The sequence below is a fragment of the Plecotus auritus genome (assembly GCF_963455305.1).
Source record: "Plecotus auritus genome assembly, contig: SCAFFOLD_33, whole genome shotgun sequence".
NCBI classification, from domain to species: domain Eukaryota; kingdom Metazoa; phylum Chordata; class Mammalia; order Chiroptera; family Vespertilionidae; genus Plecotus; species Plecotus auritus.
In genome coordinates, this window is record NW_027664303.1 from 59,644 (window position 1) to 85,582 (window position 25,939).

Sequence of the window (25,939 nt, forward strand, 5' to 3'; positions counted from 1 at the left end):
GTCTGCGTCCTGGCTGAGCGGCTGCCGTGCCGTTACCCCTCCATCACAAAATGCGGCTTCTGGCATTCGTCACCGAGTCTCCGGATTCGTCTCATGCGACGCTTTCAGCACGAAACTCCTTCCCTGCCGTTGGCATCATGACTTCCGCGTCCCGGCCCCGCTGTTGCGCTGGCCAGCCGTCCCCGTCCCCGCTGGGGGGGGGGGGTCTGGTTCGCTTTTGACTGCGTAGAGTTGGCTTTTGCTCGCTGCCCCGTGTGGATATATGTGTCGGAGGCATGCTCGTACGCCCGTGTGTTCACGAGTGGCGTTTGGTTTTCAGTTCGTTACGTGATCATGCATGGCAAGGACTGCCCCGGGCTGCCACACGGCTCCTGTTGCGCTAGGCCGTGCGCCGGCCCCGCCTCCTCGGGCCGTGTTCCCGTGTGTAAGGATGCCTACAGACGTGTGCCGGGGGTCCCTTTGGCTCACCGATGGCGTCGTAGTCCATTCATTTCGTTTACTACACGTTGGGTGCTTGGTGGCCACTTGTAACTGCGTGTTCCCGGGACGTGTGTCCATCCGGCTTCCCCCGGGCTCCTCCCGCCCCCTTCCTCTCAGGTCTGTCTTCCTGCTGCTTTGCCAGGACCTACGACGTCCAGATGGGATGACTCAGCCGCGACTCCCTCCGGGGCTTCCTCCGGCTCTGGATGAAACACGAAGACTGTCCCCCACAGTTCTGCCAGAGCTCCCCGTCTTCTGACTTCCAGGAAGTCCTTCAGCAAGGCGTGGTGGGCGCAGTCCCTGTCCCTATGTAAGCGGTCTTTCTGTCCCTCCGCACCGAACCAAGGTCAGCCGGACGGGGTCAAACCCGCCCGTGTCTGTGTCCCCAAGTCTCTGGAGAACTCTGTCCCACGGCCACCCCGCGGGCTGCTGTCCGTGTCCGGCCCGTGGCCAGGATGAAGCTCGCGCTTCACCAGTTACCCCCACGTCCCCCGGGAGGCCCAGGTTCCTCTGTGGGAAAGCCTAATGGTTTGATCACGAAGTGCCCGAGCCGGCGTCCCAGATCCGAGTCCTCGGGCGGCGGGGCCTCGGCGCGTGAGCGAGCCTTCGCTGTGTTTGCTGGATGTGTCTCTCCAGGCGGTCTGACACATTCCTGTGCTTGTTCTCTCCTCCGCGGCCTCGGGGGCACGCGTGTGACCTTGGCCGTCTCCCACGTCAGCTGCGGCCACGCGGACTGGGGACCTCCGTCTCTCCCGCGTCTTCGTGATCTCGGCTGCTCTCGAGGCGTTTTTGTGCCCCAAGGCGGAGGGCACTTCGCCGTCTGAACATTGTCTCCGGCGCTATGGGGGGTGCCTGGGGACGCTGATGAGCAGGAGAGGGGGTGCCCGCCCTTTCCGACGCCCCCACCGCGGTGAGCGTGTGCGCTGCCTGCTCGCGGAGGCTCCGACACGCCAGGTACCCGAGTTCCAGGTCAGAAGCGCTCCTCCGTCCGGTCCTCCCTCATTCCCGTTCCTGCAGCGTCTGTCCTCTGTGGCGTGGGGCTGGGGCCGGGGCCGGGGCCGGGGGAGGGAGTGGCACGTCTTATTTGTCTTGAGGTCCCACGGGATTCTCGCTTCCCGCTCTCTTTCCCTCATCGCCTTTCCTGCCGGCCCCTTCTCTCCACGCCTGTGCCTTCCCTGGAGTGACACTGGGGCTCCCCCTCCGGTCCGTCCCTTCGCGCCCTTCCTTGTCACGGGTGCCGGGAACCGCCTGTAGCTGACGGTGGTCGCCATTCTGACCCTTACTGCTGGACCTCTTTCTGTGACCCTTTGAGGGCTTCTGTGCCCCATTTTTTTAAGTGAACTCCGCACAACAAGATGAACTGTTTCCAAGCCACAATTCCGTGGCGTTTGGAGCAGCCACAGGCCTCCCGTGTCCCGCGATCGGTCGCAGCCGCGAAGCCATGAAGAGGGAGCCGGCTTTCCCCTGTGGGACGGAGGGTCTGGGCTCCGAGGCCTAGGTCACTGGTTGCTTTGGGGTCATTTTTCTCTGTGGCGTGAGCGTGCGCCCGCCTGCCTCCCTTTGCCCGGACGGCCAGTTGCGGCAGCACCGTTGGTTGAAAAGACGGTGCCTTTCCCCCGCGCGTGGCCTGGGCACCCCCGTTGGAAACCCGCCGACCGTGCGTGAGGGTTGGTCTCAGGTTCTCTGCTCGGTCCCGTCGGTTTCTGTCTGTGTGTCTGTCCCGATGCCGGGGCCGCACGGGTCCGATGCTCAGCTCTGCGGACGTCTCGAAACTGGGACGTGCGCGTTCCGACTTGGTGCTTTCCGATCATTTCAGCCATTCAGAGCCCCGCCCCCCGCCCCCCCCACCCCCACCCCACCCCCCCGGCTCCCTGCAAGTCCATACGCCTCTGAGGGTCAGTGTCTCCACTTCTGCGAACACGGCCATCGGAGCTCAGGTCACCTGGGGCTCACATACCGCCCGGGGCACGGACGGCGGCTTTGTCTGTCTCGGTCTTCACCTCCCGTCCGCCGTGTTTAGCAGAGGGGCCTCTCACCTCCGCGCTTAACTGCAGTCCTGGGTCCTTTCTTCTCCCTGTGACTGTCCACGGAGCCTCCATGGTCCCCTTCCCGGGGGGGTTGGCTGGTGCGGAGAAACACCAATGGTTTCTGTGCATCCAACATGTGCCCTGCAGGTTTGCCGGGCTTGCTCATTAGCTCTAGTGGCTCCTTTGTGGCTTCTTGGGGGCTTTTCTATGTACAGGAGCACGTCACCTGCCCACAAAGGACCTGTCCTCCTCCTTTGCGGGCAGCGCTCCGGCTCCTTCGCCTAATTGCCCCGGCGGGCGCTCCCGGGGGCTGTGGAGAGGCCGCGGTGCCCATGGGTGTCCTCGTCTGGTTCCGCTCGGGAGCAGCTTTGCGTCCCCACCAGGGAGGACGAGGGGAGCGCGGTGGGCTTTTCAGAGATGCTCTTGTCCCATGGAGCTCCCTTCTTTTCCTAATTGTGCTTTCGTGCTGAAAGGCGGTCAAATGCTTTCTCTGCGTCCATACAGAAGGTTCTATTCACGGCGAACGGCCCCGTCCACTTCCGAGAGGAATCCCGCTTGCTCTCCACGCAGGGGCCTTAGACGACACCAGGAGAGCGGGCACGCTGGTGTGTGCTCGAGGGTGGTGGCGACTTCAGGGGCTGCCGGGGGCTGGCTGTCTTCTGGCGGGGGGGCGGGGGGGCTCGCCTGGCTCTGCTATCCGTAACGGTGACTTCATGGACCGTGTTGCAAAATGTCTCCCCGGGTCTGTCTCGCCCCGGACTTGGACTAACTCTTCCTTAACGGTGGTTGTCCTTCACCCGACGCGGGACTTCTGTTCACTCAGAGCTTCTTGAAAAGTGATGGAAACTTCTTACCAGTTATCAGTGCAAGAACCTGTTTCTGAAGGCCGTTTTTGTAGCTCACGTGTCACCAAGCATGTGTCTTTTCACTCGGGTTGGGTGATTTATCGTAGTACAATCATTCACGGTACCCTTTCACGGTATGAGTTTATTTCTGTGAGTCCCATGTAATGACCCCACTTTCACTTATGACCTTCCTCACTTGCATCTTCTCTCATTTCTGCTTAGTCGTCCTGACGTTGGGACGACTTCTGTTGATCTTTTACAATAACCAACTTCCGGCGCCGTTGACTCTGTCCTATCCTATTCCTCCTTCCCTGCGTCCGGTGAGTCTGGGTATGTGGTTTTTATTTCCCTTTATCCCAAATCACTTTTACACGTCTTTCGCGACGCCTTCGTTGACCCGCTCGTTTTTTTTTAAGGAGCGAGTTGTTTAATTCCCACATATTTGTAACCCTAGTTTTCCTTCTATTATTGGTTTCCTGCCTCATTCCATTTTTGTTGGAGAAGATACTTTGTATGATTTTAGTTTCTAAAAATGTACTGCTTTCTGGCCGAATGTGAGCTGCCCTGGAAAATATTCCACACGCACTCGAGAAGGGTGTGTGTGTGCTGCCGTTGGGTGGAGGGTCCACATGGGTCTGTTAGTTCTGGTTGATTTATAGCAGTCCTGTCTTCTGCTTCCTCGCTGATCTCGTCTGGATGTTCCATCCGTTATGGAGTGTGTGTGTGGGGGGGGTTTGACGTGTTCAACTGTTGGGCTATGTCTCCCTCCAATTCTGTCAATATTGGCTTCATTTTTTTTGTGTTTTTTTTTTTGGGGGGGGGCCTGTTGTTACATGTAAACTTGTGTGAATAAACGGACCCTTTTCTCAATTGCCCTTTCTCTCCTGTCTCCATTTTTATTTATTTATTTGTTTATTTATTTATTTATTTTTTTACTTCATTTAATTCTCCTGATATGAGTGTACCCTCCCAGCGCCCCGGTGAGGACCGTTCGCATCGGCGATCACGCCCCGTCCTTCACTCCAAGTCTGTGTCTTTGGGTCGGAAACGAGCGGGTTGTGGACAGTGTGGTTTCTGATACTTTTTTTTAATCCATTAGGATCCATTTCTGTTCCCATTGGAAAATTTAACCCATTTACATTTAAAGTAATCGTCGGTCAGGGCTTCGGACATTGCGCTCTGTTCTCTGTGTGTCTTTTGCTTTTTCTGTTGATGGTGCTCATTTCCTCCTTTGCCGCCTTCTCTCACATGGAAATGATTTTTTTGAATAACGTGTGGTAGTCCTTCTCTTCTCGATTCTGTGTGTGTGTGTTCTAGGTGATTGCCAGGAGGACATCCTAAATTTATCCGAAATCTCGCTTGACCTCTTACCTGCTTAGCTTCAACCGCATACTGGCTCCTAAGGGGTTCCACCCCCTCACGAGCTTATCCACGTTGCATTTTTATGCACTGGATTGCCAGCAACACCGATGTGTAAGTACTGTTCCGTGCATTTGTCTTCCAAGTCGTACGGAGCGCGAAGAGGGTTACAGACCGAGACTGCGGCAATGGCGGCCGCATGCTGAGCTGGGCAGCGACCCGTGGCTGGGATGCTTTGTTTGGTGAGCCTTTGTGTGACTTTCTGCTGGCCTTCCCCCCCCGGCCTGAAGGACTTCCCTTTGTGCAGGGCCAGCCCACTGGTCCTGGAGTCCCTCGGCGATGGTCACCTGGCGATGTCGTCATTTCTCCTTCATCCTGGAAAGATAATCTTGCGAGACATGGAATTCCTTAGTTTCACCTCCCTGAGCACTTTCCGAATCCGGTCACACTCCTTCTCAGCCTACGTGCTTCCCGACGCGAAACCTGGAGCACCCCGTGCGATGAGTCACACTCACTCCTGTTCATGGCTTTATCTTTCAACAAGATGATTAGGATCGGTCTCCTGGAGGTCACCGAACTCCTCGGAGGGGCAGCGTCCTGTTTCCCATCCCGCCCGGGGAACGGTCAGCAGTTCTTCCCTCCCATGTTCTTCCCACCCCGCTCTCTCGCCTTGCCTCCTGGGGTCCCCACGAGGGGTGTGTTGGTCTATTTGAGGGTGTGACATGTGAGGGGCTGTTCATTCTTCCTCCATCTTTTTCTTTTCTTTCTGCCCCTCAGACTGGATCACGTAAATTGACCTAGCTTCCGGGCCACTGATTCTTCTCCCCATTCTCATGTGCTAATAAAACCCCAGTGAGTCCTCCGTGTCCATCACTATACGTTTCCGTTCCAAAATTTGCGTAACCCTCTTTTCTGACTTCTACCTCTCTGTTGATGGTCTCCCGTTGTCCTCCTGGTCCCCTTCAGTTCTTTGTTGTTTTCTTGGAGCATAATTTTAAAAGCTGGCTTAAAGTCTTCGTCCAGTACGTTCCATGTCCGTACTTCCTCTGGGACTGTTTCTGTCCACTTCTTCTGTGAATGGGTCATACTTCCTTAATTTTTTTTATTGAAATGATATTAAATGTGATAACTCTAGACATCAGAGTCTCTCCTGTTCCCAGTAGGTTTTTCTGGTTGCGAGCTCTAGCTGTTTGTTTCGTGACTTCTATTTTCGCAAAATCTGTATTCTCTGTCATGTGTGGCCCCTGAAGTCAAGTTTCTCCAGGTTGGATCCAGCTGGTCCTCTGACAGAGATTTCCTGGGCGCCCGGGAAGGGGAAGAACTGCCCATCTTTGCAAATTAGCCTGTGCTGGGGCAACCCCGTCCGATCTGGCTAGTCTGTTTGCAAATCTGTGTTAGCCTTCGCTTCCTGGTGGAGGTGGGCGTGGAGGTCGGCCAGAGGTCACGCGTGGCATGCCCTCAGCACGCTTCTGAGCTTGCGCCCTGCCCTGAGCCTGCTCCTGGCTCTCCACACTTCAGGACACAGATGCCTCTGGACGCCCGATTCCCCAAGGAAACGCTCTCCCCGCGTCCCCGCCCGCGCATGCAGTGCTGGGGCCTCCGCTGCCGGCCCCCAGGCGGCTGGGACCTGCCTCCCTGGAGTTTTTCAGGGACGCTTTCCCCCGCTGGGTGAATCCCTGTTAGAGGAAACCATGGCGACCACCTGGTGTCAGGCCACCCCCAGACAATCCAAGACAGACACACACACACCTCTGAAACTGCTGTGCTGGCTCCTGAGCCAGGGGTCAGGGCTCCACACGGGGCATGAGGGCTGCTAGCCTGAGGCCACGCTGAGCCACGGCTGGGGGTGTCGGAGGGCCGGCAGAACGGCCACGGGCTTCCCTTGCTGCGTGGCTGCCTCCCGGCCCGGTGCCGCCTGGTGGCTGTAACCTCGGGCTGCGTCCTAGTCCTGCCGGCGCCGCTTCTGCCCGACGTCACCACGCTCCCCGCAGGGCCAGCCCTCCGAGGCACGCACTCACTTTCCTCGCATGTTTGGACCGAGCCTCGTGGGCCTCATCTCCGGACGCTGCGGGCAGAGGCTGGCACAGGCACCTGGCACCCCCCCTCCCCGCCACGTGCAGGCCCCGTGTGTGTCTGTGCTGGGGGAGGTGTGCGTGCTGATCGGCTTTATTTGTCCTTCTTGTCAGTGTTACGCTTTGAGGGGGTAGGCAGGGCGGCTGAAACCTGGGGGTCTCCTAAACCCGTGGAAGGCTTTCCCGGTCCTGCCTGGGACGGGGGCCCTGTGTGATCCGCCGGCGGGTCTCGTCGGCTTCCTGGACTTCACTGCCTCCTGCCTTCCGTCCAGCCACCTCCCTGGCCACGCTCTCTGCCCAGTGCCGCCTCCCCTCTGCCCGGCCCCGGTTTCCGCCCTCGCCTGCTCCCCTCCACTCTTCCCCCTGCTGCCCGGGAGCTCTGGGGGAGCTGCTGCGTGCCGCCGTGCCCCCGGGCTTCCTGTCGCTGTCTCGGGTCAGTTCTCCGGATGCAGAGCCGGCACAGGGCCGTGTGCAGGTTGCTGGCTGAGGAAGAGCCCGTGGCGGCTGCTGGGAAAGCTCAGGGCCTCGGCCGAGGGGCCAGGCATGTCTGTCCCCACAGAGCGCTGTGCCTGGGGCCTTGCTGTGTCACCGCCTCCCTGAGGCCAGGCCACGGAGGCCAGAGGTGGCGCTCAGGGCATCTGGCAGCTCTGCGGCGAGGGGCCCTCGGCACGTAGGGAGCGAGTGCCGAGGGCGCAGGGTGGGGCCGCCGTGTGGCCTGTGCCCTAGAGAACAGGGGACAGCCTGTTCTTTACCTGTGTCCCCGAGCCAGTCCTGCCGGGCCTCGGAGGGCCTGGCTGCCGCACCCCCACGCCCCTCTGCGCTGAGCGGGCCCTTTCCTGCGCCCGCATCGCCCTCACCCCTCATCATTGGGGACCCCTCTTCCCACCAGCGGGACCCCAGGCCCAGGAAGGGGCCAACTGTATGGGGACAGGGCCACGCGGGCCAGACGCCACCGTGTCTCCTCACGACGTGGCGCCCGCGCAGGCGGAGGGGGTCAGAACCTCAGAGCCGAGCCCCCCTCGGAGCCCCCTGGCCTCTCCCTGCCTCGCAGAACCGCGGCCAGGGGAGCGGGCTGAGCTGATTGTTCCTGACATCGGTTGTTAACATAATTTTGACACTAAGCCTCCCCCTGCTCGGGGGGTGGCTCTGACTGTGTCCAGGCTCTGGCTCAGGGGGTCTTGGGGGGCCTTGGGGCCCGGATCTGGCCGGGCTGGGAGGCGGCCTGGGAAGGGCCCCGGTGTTTCTCAAGCCCGCGCCCTCGGGGCCCGGGAGGGGGGCCGAGCAGATGTCTGGATCTGGTAGCCAGGCCTGGAGCCGGATGCTGGGAACCGGGCCTGCAACTCATTTCCCCACTAAACACTCCGAGAACATCTGCACCGTCTCCAAGGCTTCTCGCGCACTAATTGCCCTGATTGCTGCGCGCAGCGCCCTGGCAGGCTCCCCGTGCTGGGACGAAGGTGAAAAGATCGCTCCTAATTAGATTAAAGACATTTCTTTCTCCCTCTGTAATTTCGCCTTGAAAATCAAGGCCGCTCTTTTGTTTTCTTCATCCAGAGACCCAGCAACGCCCTCCCACCTCTCCAGGGGCTTCTCGGGAATGTCCTGTGAGCTCAGCTCTTGGAGAAGCCGCTTAACCCAGATTCCATTGTGTGTGAGCGCTTCCCGGGGCCGCGCGGCTGCGGGGCGGCCAGGCCGGTCGGGGGGCCCGGGCGCCGACTTCCTGGCGCAGACCCCCAGGTCACCGCCACGCGTGGGAGGCTGCGTGGCTCCTTCCCCACTTCCTCCCTGCGTCGGGCTGGGTGTCCTCCCCAGCACCCCGCTGCCCAGCCCCACCCTGGGGCCCACAGACCCGCTCCCCTCCCTCCCACTTTGTGTGTGTGTGTGTGTGTGTGTCCCGTTGTGAGGGGCAGTGCTGGGACAGGGTCCTCGGTGCCCAATCGTGGTGTGGAGACCCGTGTGCTCCGTGGGTCTGGCCAGGACGCCCCAGGTTGTTGCTGGGGACTGTTGCCTCGCGGCCACGCTCACGTCCAACGTGTTCTCTGCATGGCTGCATGGGACGTGACCCGCAGCGTGTCCCACGGTTTGCTCCAAACATCACCTCACAGGGTGGGAGAGGGCCCCGCGGAGGGAGGGAGGGAGGGAGGGAGGGCCGCCAGCAGCTTCAGGGGCCCCGCTCCCCAGCTCCTCTCCCGCCAGCTCCCCTCCTCCCCGTGCCCCTCTGAGCCCGGCCAGGAAATGTACGGGTTCAGCTGTGTGTAACCCCGACCCCAGCCCAGCCTGGACTCGGGCCTCACCCGTTTGTCACACATTCCTGAGGCCTCTCTGGGTAACACACGATGGAACCCGACGCAGCGAGCCAAGCTCAAAGGGACGCTGTTTGGCTCACACATCTGGACCCAGCTGTTCCAGGCGCAGCTGGACCCCGGGCTGGGGCCATCTCATTTGCTTGCTCTCCTCCTCCTGGGCTCCCCCCACACCCGCCTTGTTCCCCCTCCTGCCCCCTTCCCTCTCCTGCCCCCCCTTCCCTCTCCTGCACCCCTGTTCCCTCTCCTGCCCCCCTGTTCCCTCTCCTACCCCCATGTTCCCTCTCCTGCCCCCCTCCACCTCCCTCTCCCCATTGCCCTGGGGCTGTCCCCAGGCAGCCACTTTCCAATCGGGGCAAGAGGCCACCAGCTCAGCGGAGCCCCAGAAAGAGGCCATCTTTCTCCCCAACATTCCTGCCGGGGCCAGGGGCTGATCCGAGCCCTGCCTCTGTGCCTGGAAGGCCAGGCTGGGCCCAGGCGCCCTGTGGGGACAGCGTGGGCGCCGGTGCGGCGGGAGCAGGGCGGGTGCTGCCCCTCGGGGAGGGCGCTGTTCCCACAGCCGGGCCTGGCGGCGGGACAGGCACGAACAGCAGGTGTCCACCGGGCAAGGTATTTTGTGAGCGGAACCGCGTGCCAGCTGTGGATTCGCTTTCACTCCCGCGCCCACTCCTGGCAGCTGGCGTGGGAATGGCTTTCGGTTTTCTGCCTGTGTCCCTTCCTTCCCGCCTGTGAGCGGAGGCACAGGTGGTGGCGGGCCCGCTGGCTCGGGGTCTGAGCGGGGCCTGGGCAGCTGGCAGGGGCCTGGGGCTCAGCAATGTCACGCAGGCCCGGCTGCAGCTGTCCGGATGCCCGGGGAGGGGGCTCATTCCCGGGCAGGATCTGTGGGGCTTTGGTGGATCCGCCGGGAGGGGGGGGGGGCAAGGGCGCGAGGGAAGGGGCTTTACTTGGAAGGACAGGGGCAGCTTCTGCTGATCCCCGGGGGGCAAGGGGCGCCCGTGCCAGCCTGGAGGGTCGGGAGGCAGGGCGAGGCCGCGCTGGGCGGCAGCAGACCTGGAGGCCGGGTACACCTAAGCCCGCGTCTGGAGGGGGGGCTGCTCCGAGCCTGGGAAGCCGAGCGAGGACTTGGGTTACACGGGGAGCTTAGGCAGGTCTTAGGCGGTCACCAGGGAGAGCCAGGGCCAGGGAAGGTTCCAGAAAGACTCCCGAGAACTCAGGGCAGCAGGGCGGGGCTGGGGGCCGCCTCCACACCCAGCCTCTCCGAGGAGTCGCCTCGGGGGGTGTCACCTTGAAGGCGGGGGAGGGGGATCAACCAAAGGCCTTGTACGCATCTGTGCGCGCGTCACCCATGGACACAGACGCGGGCGGGCGGGGCGGGCCGAGGGGTCACCTGGGGAAAAGAAGGGACCTGTGTGGTGCTTTCAGCAACGAAGGCTTGGAAAAATAAATAGACATGAAACCAGGAGTCCAAGCTGCCAGCCCTGGGGCTCTGCTGACAGTGAATCTGGTTGACGAGGGAAGCAGAGGGGGACGGGGTTCCCTTCCTGCATGTGCAGGGACCAGGGGTGTCCTGGTGGTGGGGTAGAGCAGCCTTGCTGTGATGGAGGGCCGCTGGGGCTGGGGCTGGGACTGGGGCAGGGGCTGGGGCTGGGGCAGGGGCTGGGGCTGGAGCAGGGGCAGGGGCTGTGTGGGGTGTTGGAGGAAGTGGTGCCACATGTGGCCGGTTGGCCGTGGTACAGCCAGAGAGCAGGGTGTGCAGGCCAATGGGAGGGGGGGAAGGCAGGAGGGGAGACGGCCTCCCGGTGCTTTCTGCCTTGGGAAGGATCGGGCGCCCTGGCCAGTGCGGCTCCGTGGATAGAGCATTGGCCTGTGGACAGAAGGGTCCCGGGTTCAATTCTGGTCCAGGGCACGTACCTCCGCTGGAGGCTCCCTGGCCCTCATCGGGGCGCGTGCAGGAGGCAACCAATCGATGTGTCTCTCTCACATGGATGTTTCTCTGTCCCTTCCTCTCCCTTCCACTCTCTAACCAGGGGTGGGCAAACTTTTTGACTCGAGGGCCACCATAGGTTCTTACACTGGACCGGAGGGCCGGAACAAAAGCATGGATGGAGTGTTGGTGTGAACGAATATAAATTCAAAGTAAAGGAGCGGAGGGGAGAGCAAGAGAACCGGATAGAACAGCCGGATCCGGCCCGCGGGCCGTCGTTTGCCCACGGCTGCTCTCTAACAATCAATGGGAAAATACCCTCCCATGAGGATCATTAAAAAAAAAAAAAAAAGGAAGGCTCGGCTTGGGCGAGATGTAGCGTGGACGCGCTGGGGGGTAAAGAGCGACCCACACACACGGACACTGTGAACTGCTTCCTTCCAGGCCGTTCTCAGGGCCGCATCTAACACACCGAGCTCCACGGGCGGCCGGGCAGGGCCCCGGCCGGGAGGCGGCTGCGAGCTGGGCTCCCGCTCCCCGGAGAGTGGGTGCGACTTGGCGGCCAGGTCGCCAGCTGCGGCCGTCGCCACGCCAGAGGCTGGGCTCGCCGTCCCGACCTCCCGTTTTCCTAGAAAACGGAATTGTTTTGTTCTGCCCCGAGCACGGAGGCCCCGATTCCGGCCTCCGCGAGGCCCAGGCAGCCAGGAAGTGAGAGCATCCGAAACGGGGGCCGTCTTAGGAAGGTGACCTCAGTCGCCAGGATGCAGGCTCGCCTCTGCAGAGGCCCAGCTCCCTGCGCGGCTCCGTGCCCCCTGCGGCCGGGGTGTCGGAAGGAGCAGCCCTGGACACCCCCGGGCCGGCCTCCACCCCCCCGCCCCCGCCCCCGCCCCCGCCGCCGTCTCAGCGGGCCTGCAGCCTCCAGGCAGGGCTGTCCCCAGACCTCAGGAGGTCCATCACCAAGCGGAGGGGAATCCTGGCCCCTTGGGACCCCCACCCCCCCCACCTGAGCCCTCCTGGCACCTTCCTGAGGGTCCTGGCCGGGCTGTCACCACAGGCCGGACACGGGGCAGGGTCTGTGGCCCTGGTCTCCGTCTGTCAGAGGGCAGAGGCCCGGGGACTGTCCGCCAGGGGTGGCGGCGGCCGCAGACCCTAGACTCGGACCCAGGAGCTGCTCAGAGCAGTGCCCCCCCGCCCCCCCCCCCCCGCCTGTTGCTGGGGTGCCCGCCCACTGCACCCCTCACCCCTCTCCCGGGGCCCCGTGTGTCGGTCCCAGGATTAAGCCACACGGCGCACATTCTTCTGTGGCAGGTGCAGCCGCGCCCGCGCACCCGGTTGACGTGCGCCAGGTGGGGCCTCGCGGGGTCAGGGGCTCGCCCTGCCCGTGGGCCTGGGGTGGCACTTGTCATCCGCGGCCTCGGAGAAGAGCCCTGCTGTCCAGCCACCCGCCCTCGCGTCCCTCCTGTGCAGTGATGCAGCCGTGAAAGTATGTGCTTGTTCTGTCCCTCTTCTTCTTCTTCTTCTTCTTCTTTTTTTTTTTTTTGAAGAACATTCGAATCCTGGACGAGTTTTAGCTCCGACGCTTGACAGCCGTGACACAGCCCAGGGCACTTGGACCGCCGCCGAGCCCGCACACCGGGCGGGGGCGCGCGCAGGTCCCAGGCTCTTCCCTGCACGGAGCTCGGGGTGACTCAGCCGTGTCTGCGCGGCTTCCTGCTGGGAGGCGGCCCCTCGCCCCCCGGCGGCGGCCCCCCGGTTTCTTTACATCCCCGATGGCTGGTCGGGGGCACACCTGTCCGCAGGCTCACGGGCCTGGGCCCCCTCCCGGCGCGCTGTCTGCCTGTCCCACCCACTTCTCACGAAGCGGGTCACGCGGTTCTTGCTTTAGCACCCGGCCGGCACGGCTCAGAGGTTGAGCGTTGACACAGGTGCTCGGACGAGGCCCGGGGACACTGGCCTTCGGGGGGCCCCCTTCCTCTTCAGGGGCCCTTGATGCCGCTCTCCGTCTGCCGCCGAACGGGCCCGCCTTTCCCTTCCAGCTCCTGCTCCGTGCTCTCAGCTCCTTCCAGGCCCGGGCCTCGCTCCGGTCGCCAGCCGTCACTCCACTCGCCTCCAGTCGCCTGGGCACCGAGACTGTGTGTGTGAACGGTGTGAGGGAAGGGGCCATTCTCACGTGTCCCCACGTGGAGAGCCGCTATCCCTGACCCCCTCGGCCACCCCGGGCGGGCGTCCCTTCGTGTGGGGCTCTTTCCCGCCCCGGCCCGGCCCCATGGCCTGTCTGTCTCTCGGGGCCGGCTGCCTTCGGGCAGACGGGCCTCCTGTCCTCTTGCCCTGCCAGGTCAGGGTCCGAGCCGGCTGTCCCGGCCCAGCGTGCACCCCGGAGCCTCAGGGACGTGTGGGGGGAACCTCCTCATGGCCGCGTCTTGGAGTCGGAACCAAGCAGGTCCTGGCGTGTCTGCCTGGAGCGCCGCTGAGCAAGGGGTGACGGCCTCTCCGTAGTCCTTGCAGCTGCTCAACGACACACACACGGCCTCGTTGGTCTTTCTGCGGAGGGAGGCAGAGGTCGCCCCGGGCCCCGCGCACCTTTCTGCCGCTTCCCCGCCGTGAGCGTCTCCTGTAGCCGCGTGGTGACGGGAACGAGAAATCCCCACGCAGCAGCACCGGCCACCTGTCCGCACGTCCCCGCTTAACCAGCGGCCCTGTTCTGTCCCGAGACCCCAGGTTTAGTTCGCAGGCCTTCTCGTGGCCCCATGCGGCCTGCTCTCCCGTGACCTTGCGGCCTGCGCTTCCGTGACCTTGCGGCCTGCTCTTCCGTGACCTTGCGGCCTGCTCTTCCGTGACCTTGCGGCCTGCTCTTCCGTGACCTTGGCCCTGGGAGGCGGGCTCCTCAGGTGTCCGACATCTGGGTGGGCCTGGCTCCCTCAGGCTCAGGCGATACGGGGGTTCGGATAAGGTGCACAGGCGGGAGGTGCTTGTCTCACTGTGTCACGCCATGGCCTGTGGCCTCAACACGCTGGCCCCGGGCGTGAGCTTCGACTCACCTGGGCGAGGGGATCCAGCCAGTCTCCCTCCCGCCCCACACCCCCTCCCCGTGCGGGCCCCGCGTCTCCCTTCACACAGTGTAGACGTGAGAAGCCAGCCGAGTGCAGCCCCCCTCAGGGAGCGGGGACGGGATGGGGCGGGAGGGGGAGTCGGCCCTGCCTCCCCCGGGAGGGTGGATCAAAGAATCGGGGACGTCTGTTCCCAGGGCCACGGCGGGGAACACATATTTGAGGGGAGATGCTTTGAAGGCGCGCCTCCGAGTCGCACCTACTGACTTCCGTGTTCGTCCGTGGAAGCGGCCCGCAGCCGGTCCCGCCGCATTCTCGTGCTGGCCCTCCCGTCTTCCTCGTTCTTGCTCCGTCACTCGGGACCCCGTGGGGAGGGTGCGCCCCTCTCCTGCTGGGCTCTCTTCCCCACCCAGGGCTGCCGGGACCGGGAGTGCGTGTGGAGCTAAAAGCCCAATGCTGTTCGCCCCTTTGTTGCTCAGATTAGTCGTCACTTTAACGGCCACGGGTCTGCAAGCTCTCCGGGGTTCCGGGGTCTCCGTGACACGCCCTCATCCTCCTCATCCAGCGCTGAGCATGTTCCAGACAGCACGGGGGGCGGGCCCTGCGTCTCCCCCGCTCCGGCCCCGTCCCCGTAGTGAGGGCGTCAGAAACCAGCCCCCGGGCCCAGGGTGGGCGCGCTGCCTCGGGGGTGCCGCTGCTCCCAGAATCTCAGCGGATGGAGCCGGGAGACCCGTGTCCGCACGTCGCCTGCCCGTGTCCACGTCAGCCAAGTGGGTGCCCAGCTGGCGCTCCTGACCGCTGGGTTCGTCCCCACGCACCCCACCCGCTGACTTCCTTCCTCCTCTGGCCGTGGGAAGCCTGGCCGCCGTGACCCATCCCTCATCCACGTGCTCGTTGGGTCCGTGTGAACGGCGGCACCCTCGGAGAAACGCATTTCGCAGGCCCATCCTGTGTTTACGAGCTGCTTTTCCTCGTCCTTCACCACGGCGTGTCCGGTCCCGGGGCCGTTTCCAGAGGCTCGGAGGGCCTGCGCGCCTTCCCCTTCCCTTCCGAGCGACTCCACTGTGTTTGTAGACAGTAAACTGGCGTGGAAACGCACAGGTGTGTGTGTCGGGGGGGGGGGGTTTGACCATGTCACGGACCCACCACCACAGCAACACCCAGAAGGCCCCTGGGCCTAAGACTTCCCGTAGGAGCGAGCACTCCCCTCCCCGCCGCACACACGGGCAGACTGCAACCTGCTCCACGTCCCTGCCGCTCAGGAGGTCACGTCCGTGGAACCGGACAGTATGTGGCCTTTGGCCTCTGGCTTCGTTCGCTGCTCCGAACACGCACGTGAGGTTCTCCCGTGTTGCTGGTGAGCCACTAGCTCAGCCGTGGGCAAACTACGGCCCGCGGGCCGGATCCGGCTGTTCTATCCGGTTCTCTTGCTCTCCCCTCCGCTCCTTTCCTTTGAATTTATATTCGTTCACACAAACACTCCATCCATGCTTTTGTTCCGGCCCTCCGGTCCAGTTTAAGAACCCATGGTGGCCCTCGAGTCACAAAGTTTGCCCACCCCTGCACTAGCTGGTCTCCTCCGACGGCCGAGTGGTCTTCTCCTGCACGGACGCGCCACGGTCCCCCGTGCGCCCACAGGAGGACGGCTCCACGGTTCCAGGTTTGGCCGGCTGCGCGCCAAGTGGCTGTGCACGTTCACCGACAGGCTTTGGGGAACGTGAATTTCCCTGCATCGGGCGAGTGTCAGGAGGGACAGCTGGTCCCCCGGCGAGGGACCGAGCGGCCCAGGCCTGTCCCACCGAGGCCGCCGCCCCCCGACGCCGGCCTCCATTCCTTCTCTCCGCTAGGTCAAATCAGGGGCGGGCTTTCTTCCCCCCAAATAAATACCCAACGCCACATAGAGACGCCAGCCATCCCGACAGGGCGTGGTGGGCTTGCTCGCTGCGGGTCTGATCGGCTTTTTCCTCGTAACTGCGGAGGCTGGCTGAGCCAAGCACCCTCCCGTCTGCTCACCTGCAGCCACGCTGGCCGGGGGGGCGAGGGGGGGGGTGTCTGCTTCCAGTTGGCAAACTGCGCCCGCTCCTCAGGTCCCGAGACAAGCCGTTGGCCGGGCGGTGACGCGTCCAGGTTTCCCCGTCCGTGACTGGCTCCTTCCCGGGCGGTGTCTCCGCGGGGCAAATGCTTTTCGGTTTGATCAAGTCCAGTTCTTCTGTTTGCCCCTCACACATGGTGCTTCTGGTAGTCGGAGTTCCACGTCCGCGGCCAAGCCCGAGGCCCAGGGACGTTCCCGTTTCCTTGGGGAAACGTCCCGTTTCACGTCAGGGTTCCGGGAAGGGGTCGATGCCAGCTCTTACACGTCCATTGTCTGATTGCTGACGTCCCACGATGTCAGGTGTGAGCGCTAAATACATGAAATTTACACACACACACACACACACGCACACGCACACACATGCATACACATGCACACGCACACGTACACTTAAATCACAAATAGATTTAGGGAACAGTTGCGTTGCTTTGGGTGGGGAAACCTCCCTTTTTCAAAAAAGCCAAAGAGAGGCATACTGTTTTAAAAACAAAGACCGTGCCCTGGCCGGGGGCTCAGTGAGTTGGAGCGTCGTCCGGTATACCAGAAGGTTGCAGGTTCAGTTCCCAGTCAGGCGCACGCCTGGGTTGAGGGTTCGAGCCCTGGTTGGGAGTGTACGGGGAGGCGACCGATCAATGTTCCCCTCTCATATATAGATGTTTCTCTCTCGGACTCTCTCTAAAACAACAACCAGCAATAAAAGATAATCATGTCACGGGTGTAAAAGCTTGTCTGCAGCCTCAACAAGCAGAGAAGGAAGAGGCAGGAATCGGGCGGGTGGCTGGCACTGATGTCCTGGCGGGGGCGGGGGGGAGGGCCCTGGTGAATCTTTACCTTTTACAAGGAGTAATTAACTCTTTTACAGGGAAAACTTTAAACAAACTTAGCGCCCGGCCGGCACGGCTCAGAGGTTGAGCGTTGACCTATGAACCGGGAGGTCAAAGTTCGATTCCCGGTCAGGGCCCATGCCCAGGTTGCGTGCTCGATCCCCAGTAGGAGGCGTGCAGGAGACAGCTGATCCATGACTCTCACCATTGACATCTCTTTCCCTCTCTCCCCACCCCCCCGCCGTTTCCCTTCCTCTCTGAAATCAATAAAAATTTATTTTAAAAAAACTTCAAATAAATTTAAAACCATTAAGTCCAGACTGAAGCTCAGGGGACAGATGGGTGTTCTCTGTCGGGCCTGGGCCCTGTCCGCCTGTGGAGGGCAGGCTGGGAAGCCAGTCCGCATGTGTGGCCCCTCATGGCGGGGGGCGGGGGGGGGTCTGCGCCTCGGGGTGCAGGTGGTACGTGGCCCCTTGGCCTGAGCGGCTGCCCCTCCTCCTGCCTTCCCATCCTCGCCAATGGGGCTCTGACCCCCCACCCCGGCTATTCAGCACTGTCAGCAGCCTGCCAGCTGCATGACGGCGTGGAGGTGAGTTGTCCCTCTGACGAGACCGCGCCGGTCGGATTCTCAACCCGAGTATCAGGTGCGGGGCTGGGCGAGGTCAGGGCCCCATCCTCAGAGGCATCGCGGCCCCTGCTGATCTGAAGCCACTGGAGCCCAGGCTCATAGGCACCTCCACCCCAGGGGCTTCTGGTCCGTCCGTGGGGAGGCCCAGGTGTCAGGGTGTCCATGCCAGCGTGGCAGGCTGGGTGGGCATCCGAGCCCAGCTCCGGCTCTGGAGAGCCCCAGGCCCTTGGCCACCGAGCCTTCCCCGGAGTCTGACGCGCCCGCTCTCCCCGCAGCGAAGAAGAGCCCCACGCTGCTGGAGGTGAGCGCGCCCCACTTCACCAGGACCAACAGCTTCGCCGAGGACCTGGACCTGGAAGGGGAGACCCTGCTGGTCCCCATCACCCACGTGTCGCAGTGAGTGCCCGTCGCCGGTCGGAGAGGGCGGGGGCGGTGCTGCCATGGGCCGGGCCAGGCCAGGTCCGCGGGCCACCAGGGCGGCGCCAGGCGGGAGGAGCGCGGGTCTGACTCTGGAAAACCCGCTGTTGTTTCCCACTTGTTTACGCGTTCGGGGCGTCTGATGGCTGTTCCCCCGGCCCCGCCCCCCCTCCCCAGAAGGACACAGTTTGTGCTTGAGCATTTCCCCGCGGAACCCTGGCCAGCGCCCCGGGCAGGTGTGGGGATGGCTCCCTTCCCGCGCCTTCCAGGTGGCCTGCCCCGAGGTGCGATGGGCCGGGATGCGCCTGCCCGCCCTGCAACGTGGCTCACTGCCCCTCCGTCAGGGCACCCGGCGGTGGCAGCCTGTGGCGGGGGTCAGTGGGACAGTGAGGCCCGTTCCGGCCGCCACCCACCAGGGATATCCCGGGACAAGTCTTGTGTCAGGATGTGTGAGCCGCTCGCTGGCCCTCCCTGCCTCTCTCTCTGGGACAGTCCACCAGGCCCTGATTCTCTCTGGGACAGTCCGCCAGGCCCTCATTCTCTCTGGGACAGTCCGCCAGGCCCTGATTCTCTCTGGGACAGTCCGCCAGGCCCTGATTCCCTCTGGGACAGTCCGCCAGGCCCTCATTCCCTCTGGGACAGTCCACCAGGCCCTGATTCCCTCTGGGACAGTCCGCCAGGCCCTGATTCTCTCTGGGACAGTCCACCAGGCCCTGATTCTCTCTGGGACAGTCCGCCAGGCCCTGATTCTCTCTGGGACAGTCCGCCAGGCCCTGATTCTCTCTGGGACAGTCCACCAGGCCCTGATTCTCTCTGGGACAGTCCACCAGGCCCTCATTCCCTCTGGGACAGTCCGCCAGGCCCTCATTCCCTCTGGGACAGTCCGCCAGGCCCTCATTCCCTCTGGGACAGTCCGCCAGGCCCTCATTCCCTCTGGGACAGTCCGCCAGGCCCTCATTCCCTCTGGGACAGTCCACCAGGCCCTCATTCCCTCTGGGACAGTCCGCCAGGCCCTGATTCTCTCTGGGACAGTCCGCCAGGCCCTCATTCCCTCTGGGACAGTCCGCCAGGCCCTGATTCTCTCTGGGACAGTCCGCCAGGCCCTGATTCTCTCTGGGACAGTCCGCCAGGCCCTCATTCCCTCTGGGACAGTCCGCCAGGCCCTCATTCCCTCTGGGACAGTCCGCCAGGCCCTCATTCCCTCTGGGACAGTCCGCCAGGCCCTCATTCCCTCTGGGACAGTCCACCAGGCCCTCATTCCCTCTGGGACAGTCCGCCAGGCCCTGATTCTCTCTGGGACAGTCCGCCAGGCCCTCATTGTCTCTGGGACAGTCCACCAGGCCCTCATTCCCTCTGGGACAGTCCGCCAGGCCCTCATTGTCTCTGGGACAGTCCACCAGGCCCTCATTCCCTCTGGGACAGTCCGCCAGGCCCTCATTGTCTCTGGGACAGTCCGCCAGGCCCTGATTCTCTCTGGGACAGTCCGCCAGGCCCTCATTGTCTCTGGGACAGTCCACCAGGCCCTCATTGTCTCTGGGACAGTCCGCCAGGCCCCTGGTTCCCGGGGTTCTGAGGGCCCGGGTTGTCCTGAGCTGTGGGCGCTGCTGTAAAGGGAGGCCCTGAGCCGGCTGCCCGAGCTACTGGCTGGGCACAGCCTTAGCCTGGCGGGCGCTGCAGGAAGTTGGGACCATAACTGCAGGGCCTCCGGGTGCTCGTATAACGGGGACTGGCAGGGCTGGGTGGCAAGGAGGAGGAGGCTGTGGCTGTCTCGGTGGTACGAGGATCAGATGGACCCGCCGGCCATCCCTGGAGCCCCTGTGACCGGGGGGCTGACGGGAGACCCTGTGTTTGCCGGCTGGGTGGGGGCCGGTCACTGGGAAACAGGGCGACTTCTCCACGTGCCCCTGCGGCTGTCGGCCTGGGAGGGGGCTCCGACCTCTGGCGCATCCTGGAGACCCCCTGCCAGCGGGCCTGGTCACTGGGTGGGAGCCGAGGTGTGGGCGGCAGCTGAGCCAGACAGCCTGGCAGGGCCAGGTCGGTGCCCAAGGGCAGAGCACCCGCTTCACCCTGGCTCAGAGGCCTGCAAGGTGGGCACTAAAGCCCGAAGCACAGCACCATGGCCTGCCCGCTCGGTGGGGGGGGATACCGCCATGGTCTGCGTGCTGGGGGAGGAGGGGGGAGCACCATGGCCTGCGTGCTCGGTGGGGGGGGGGGGAGCACCATGGCCTGTGTGCTCGGTGGGAGGATACCTCCATGGCCTGCGTGCTGGGGGAGGAGGGGGGAGCACCATGGCCTGCGTGCTCGGTGGGGGGGGGGGGGGGAGCACCATGGCCTGTGTGCTCGGTGGGAGGATACCTCCATGGCCTGCGTGCTGGGGGAGGAGGGGGGAGCACCATGGCCTGCGTGCTCGGTGGGGGGGGTGGGAGCACCATGGCCTGTGTGCTCGGTGGGAGGATACCTCCATGGCCTGCGTGCTGGGGGAGGAGGGGGGAGCACCATGGCCTGCGTGCTCGGTGGGGGGGGTGGGAGCACCATGACCTGTGTGCTCGGGGGGGGGGGGGGATACCGCCATGGCCTGCGTGCTGGGGGGGAGGGGAGAGCACCATGACCTGCCCACTCAGTGGGGGGATACCGCCATGGCCTGCGTGCTGGGGGGGAGGGGGGATACCTCCATGGCCTGCGTGCTGGGGGGGAGGGGGGATACCGCCATGGCCTGCGTGCTGGGGGGGAGGGGAGAGCACCATGGCCTGCGTGCTCGGGGGGGGCGGGAGCACCATGACCTGCGTGCTCGGGGGGGGGGGGGGGAGCACCATGGCCTGCCCACTCAGTGGGGGGATACCGCCATGGTCTGCGTGCTGGGGGGGGGGAGGGGGGAGCACCATGGCCTGCGTGCTCAGGGCGGGGGGGGTCTGTCCAGCACTGGCTGGGCCTGAGCAGGCAGGACCCCGTCCTCACCCCGTGACTGGGCAGCTCTGGGCAGCACAGACCTGCGCAGAAGCAGAGGCTGGAGTGACCACGGGGCGTGGGGCTCGGGTGAGGGGTCTGCGGGCGCGGGGAGTGGGGCGTGGGGAGCGGGGACCACGGCCTGTGTGCAAGGCCACCTCAGGCACTGTGGTCTGTCAAGGCCGCGATGGGAGGGGTCGGTGTGCATAGCAGGCGAGGTGCCCCCCTCAGAGGAGCCCTGGTGGGGAGCGCAGGGTGCGGGTGCGTGCGAGGGGTCGGGGCCTCGGAACCTATGTGCCCGGGGGCCAGGGGCCTGGCAGACACCCACCCCACGGCTGCAGGCGGCGTGGGCAGCGTGTCACTCGGGTCTGCCACCCCCTCAGGCAGGGAGGGGAGCCGGACCGCAGTGCCCGCGCCGGGGCCGCATTCCTGAGCCTCCGGCACAGCCTGCCCGGTGACTGAGCCCCCGATGGACCCGCCCCAGCTGCTGGGGACCCCACCCCCCGGGGAGAGCCACATGCCCGTGCGTGAGAGACGGGGATGCACGCGGGGTCTCACAGGGGCCGAGCGGGTGGGAGGGTCCTGAGGAGCAGACCCACTTCCTCAGCGTTTTCTGATGTTCAACGCATTGCACGCTGGGCCAGCTCCAGAATCCAAATTAAAAGCATAAATAAAGACACGTTTTGTTTCCATCTCCAGCTCTCCCCGCCCCAAGGGCCCCAGGGAGGTGAGGTCACCGCAGCCCCGATGACGGAAGGTCCCGGAGCTGGGAGAATCGAGGGGCGGGGGGCCCAGAGGTCCCTGACAGCCTGGTGCAAACTGGGGCGTTGCTGGGAGCGGAGCCGGGGCCCGATGGGCTGAGGAGACAGGGGCGTTAGCCACCCCGGCACCGTGCAGCCCACACCCCCTTCCGGCGGTCTCCCAGGTCCCCCGGGGCCAGAGGGAGCAGCTGGCCGCCCGTGCCCATGCCCGCGCCCATGCCCGCATCCGCGCCCACTCCGAGCCCGGCTGTGGGGCTGCCAGGGGCAAGTATGAGGCAGAGGCCCCTCCCCAACTCCGCAGGAGGGGAGCCCTGCACCCCAGCAAGAGCCAGGGAGGTTTCCGGGGCTTCTGCCCACCCAGGGCACGGGCACAGCGGTGGGAGGAGGGGCCCCGGGCCCTGGGGCTGGCACATAACGCCCTTCGGAAACGCGCCATCGGAGTCCTCCTCCTCCCAGCACCCGCTCGCCCTCGGCGCCCAGGCCCAGGAGCCGGGGCGGGCAGCGTGTCCTCCTCCGGCGCCAGGCCCTCGGTCCGTCCCAGAGCTGCCAGCACGGGGCCGGGGACCCTTCTGGGGTGATTCCCTGCCCGACCCTTGGCTTCCCTGTGGCTCCCAGCCTCTGCCTCCCCAGCACCATCAAAGCCCCAGGCCGGGGTAACTCCAACCTCCCCCCAGAGCAGACAGCCCCCCGCCGCCCGCCAAGGGTCCGGCCAGGGCGTGCAAGGAGGAGGGGCCGAGGGCTCCGGGAGCCTCGGTGCCGACCCAGGGCCGGGCCAGCTGGGCAGAGGGGCCTGGGCAGGAGGACGTGGCTCAGCTCAGGGCCGCTGCCAGGGGGGGTGGGCACCTTTCCCAGCAGCCCTGGGGACGGCAGCCGTTCCATGCAGCCCCCTCCCCCGCACCCTCCCCCCCCCCCCCCCGCCCAGGCATCCGGAACCGGCCTGGAACCCACGCCAGCCCCCCCTGCGGCAGAGGGTGCCAGAGGCCAGGCCGTCATGAGCACAGCAACATGTGGCTCCCGAAAGGGTCCCTCCAGGAGAGCTGGTCCCCGGTCCCCTCCGTGGGGGGGGGGCGACTCGCTCATGTTTGCCAGCCCCCCCCGCCCCCCCCCAGCCTGCCCTGCAGGGGAGCGCGCACGGCGGGCCCTGTGCACCTCGGGCCCACAGGTGACCGTGCCCCCGGCGAGCATGTGGTTGCGGGCCTCCTGCGCCATGACAGCCCGTAGATCCTTGAGCAAAACCAGCCTCGTGTGTGTTAATTAGAATTTCCATGTCTTCAACTTTCTCCTGGACCCTGCAGAACCTCACGCCAAAACGTTCCCGTTTCTGCTTTCCAGCGAGGCCGCTGCGGCCTGGCTTTCGTCCACATCACTGCTAACGTCTCCTGAATTCTGCATCTGTCAGCGAGGCCTCGGCCAGCCCGGCCGTGCCTTTTGGAAACGGGGCAAATGTCACAGGCTCGGCCCCGCGCTGGCTCCGTGGGGCCCCGGGGTAGCTCTTGGTGGGACCACTTGATGGGACCCTTCAGGGACTTGGGTCCCACGCCCACCGGCCACGGCGGCACCGGCAGTGCCCCTCTGCCAGCTCCTCGCTCTGTTCCCTGCCCCGCAGACCTGGGGGCGGGGGGGAGGGCCGGGGAGACCGCGCTGGGACCAGTGTCCAGCGGGCGGGGGAGGGGGCTCGCAGGAACAGAAGAGACCGGTGCCCCCCCTTCTTCAGGGCTCGACCACCTCACCAGGTGCCCAGGCGGCCCCGGGGAGGGCTGCGGGGAGCTGAGTCACAGGCTCCCCCCACCCGGCAGAGCTCACAGCCCCGGCCAGGCTCAGCCTGGCTCCGAAAGGCCTGCAGTGGGGGATGAAATGTTCTCCTGACTCAGTGAAACGCCAGGCAGGACGGCTCGGCGGGAAAGGGGACGGGACTGGGAACAGGACACCCTCAGGCTGGCTCCCAGCTGGCACCGGCCCAACTGCGGGCAGCCCCCAGGGGCCCCTACCCGCCGGGAGCATCGCTTCGTCCACTGAGCACGTGGGGCGGCCGCTGTCCGGGGAGCAGGCCCAGAGCAGAGCGGACAGCCCCGTGGCCTCGGCCCAGGCTGGGCCCCCGCTGCGCCCTCGGCGAGGCTGCTGGACCAGGGAGCGGAGCGCGTGCACCCGCAGGACTGGGTAGGAGACAAGATGACCCCACAAATCGTGCCGTTGGCCTGGGGGCATTTCCGGAGGTTGTGGGGGGGGGGGTCCCATGTGTTCGGCCTAAACCGGGAAGCGGGGCTGAGCCCTGAGGTGCGTGGCCCCGGGCAGGCCCGGCCGCCCGGATCCAGGCTCCGGGCTCGAAGGGACACCCGGGCATCGTGTCCACCTGGTCAGGGGACGGGGGAGCTGCACACAGACGCGCACCCGACCTCAAGGGCGGGGTCTGTGCACGCTCACCCCTGGAGCCACGTAACCAGGAGCCCGTGCTGGCACCTCCTGCTCCTGTCGCCCGGGGACGGGGAGGTGGGGGGGGCGCAGGGGGAGAGCACGCTGGCTCCCGGCAGCTGTGGTGTGGGAGTGGCCGACTCTTCACCTGCTCCAGGCACGGCCACCGGCGGGTTCCCAGGGCGGTGGTCGCCAGGCCTTGGTGGACACGGTTGCATTTCCGGTGAGCGTGTGTGCCAGGCAGGGAGCTGCTGGCCGTCAGGTGGGCATGTGCTCTCCGTGAGGGCTGACCGACGCCCTGAGGCCGCGTGCCCACCCCGCTCGCAGCACCGGCGGCGGGCGAATGGCTGCCCCTCTGCCACCCTCCCCGACGGCTGGGAAGGCTGGCAGCTCCTGGGGTTCCTCTGTAGCCGCCCTGCTGGGGCCAGAGCCGCCCGACGGGTTAGATTTGCGGCACCCCGGTGGCTCACGCAGCCGAGCCCCTTCCCGCGTTGCTGCCGTTTAGCGGATCCTGTCCTTGATCGCACGCCGCGTCTTCTGCCGTTCTGTTCCGGTTACCTTTCCCACGGACCGCGGGAGCTTCCCGTCCCCGGGTATCCCGGACACGCGTCGCTTGTCGGAAGCACACCCACGTGCTCGGCCTACACCCAGAAGGGGGACTGAGCCCTGAACGAAGAGCGCCTCCCCGTGGAGGGTGCCCGTGGCCTCTGGGGGGGGGGGGTCTCCGGTGAACAGGGGGTCTGGACTTCCACGCGATCTCAGTCACGGCGTCTGCACTCTGTTTGCGCGGCTCTGACCACGCCAAGGCCACGGGGTGCTGCTTCCTATGGCTCCACAAGTTCACCTTCCACCCCAGGTCTGCGTCCACCTGGAGTGATTGCGGCGTCCAGGGTGAGGCCGTGGTCAAGGTACGCTCTCCCCACCTGGCACCTGGACAGCCGCTCGGCCTCCGTCCTGAGCTTGCCGTCTCCCCGCTGGACTGGACCTGGTCCCACTGGTCAGCTCTGAGAGTTCTTTGCTCGTGTTTCCTTATCACTGCGGTTCGAGGACAGAGCTGGGTGCTGGGTGGGCCCCAGGCCCGCCTGTTCTCCTGCCTCGCGGCCGGTCCGGCTGTCTTGGCGTGGCCCCTCCATCCTGGCTGGGTGGAGCGTGTGGAACTGCAGCTCCGCGCCCCACGCGCACTGTCATCACTTCCCCTGGGTCTGCCGTGCTCAGTGGGGTGGTGCGCGCACCTGTCTGAGGGTCACTCCCTGTCGCCTGCTGGGGTGTGTCCACCCAGCCTGGGGACACTGTCTGCCAGGGCCTGGCCAGCTCCGGGGGGGGGGGGGCTGCGTCCTGCCTGTGGGGCGCTGGGCAGTCACCTCGCCTCTGAGCCTTACACACTTTGGGGAGGTTCAGGTGTCCGGTGCCGGTGCTGGGCCCAGAGATGGGTCAGGCGTCCGGCGTGGACCTGCTTCACAAAATGCCTGAGAGATGTCCCCCGTATAAATGAGGGGGAGCCTGGGGGACACCCTCACTGGGCCAGCAGCTCCTGAAACTGCCAGGTCACGAGTTTCCCTGGGAATACACGGGGTCAGGGGTCAGGGCCTGTAGCCACCAGGGCTTGTCCTTAACGGGTGCCTGGGGCCCGAGAGCCGGGCCTGGGGTGGGCGGCAGGGCCGCTGGCGGCTGGGCCGGGGCTCCCAGCTGTTTGGGCCCCTGCGAGGGGGCGGGCGAGCGGGCGCACGTGGACTGTGTCTCCCTGGCCGGGTCGGCCTCGGCCTCGGCCTGCGAATGTTTCACCCGTGAGGATGCCGGATCTCGGCGCT

General features: G+C 64.9%; 1 protein-coding gene across 1 annotated transcript in view; it reads left to right on the forward strand.

The window, feature by feature from the left end:
* KCNQ1 (potassium voltage-gated channel subfamily Q member 1) overlaps nucleotides 1-25,939 on the forward strand; it is a gene marked incomplete at its 5' end in the record, with an annotated part of 196,641 nt that overhangs the window by 29,179 nt on the left and 141,523 nt on the right. The window contains one exon of the mRNA XM_080688747.1: nucleotides 17,877-17,997. Coding sequence (XP_080544873.1) covers nucleotides 17,877-17,997 — 121 coding nt within the window. The remainder of the gene's footprint in view (nucleotides 1-17,876; nucleotides 17,998-25,939) is intronic.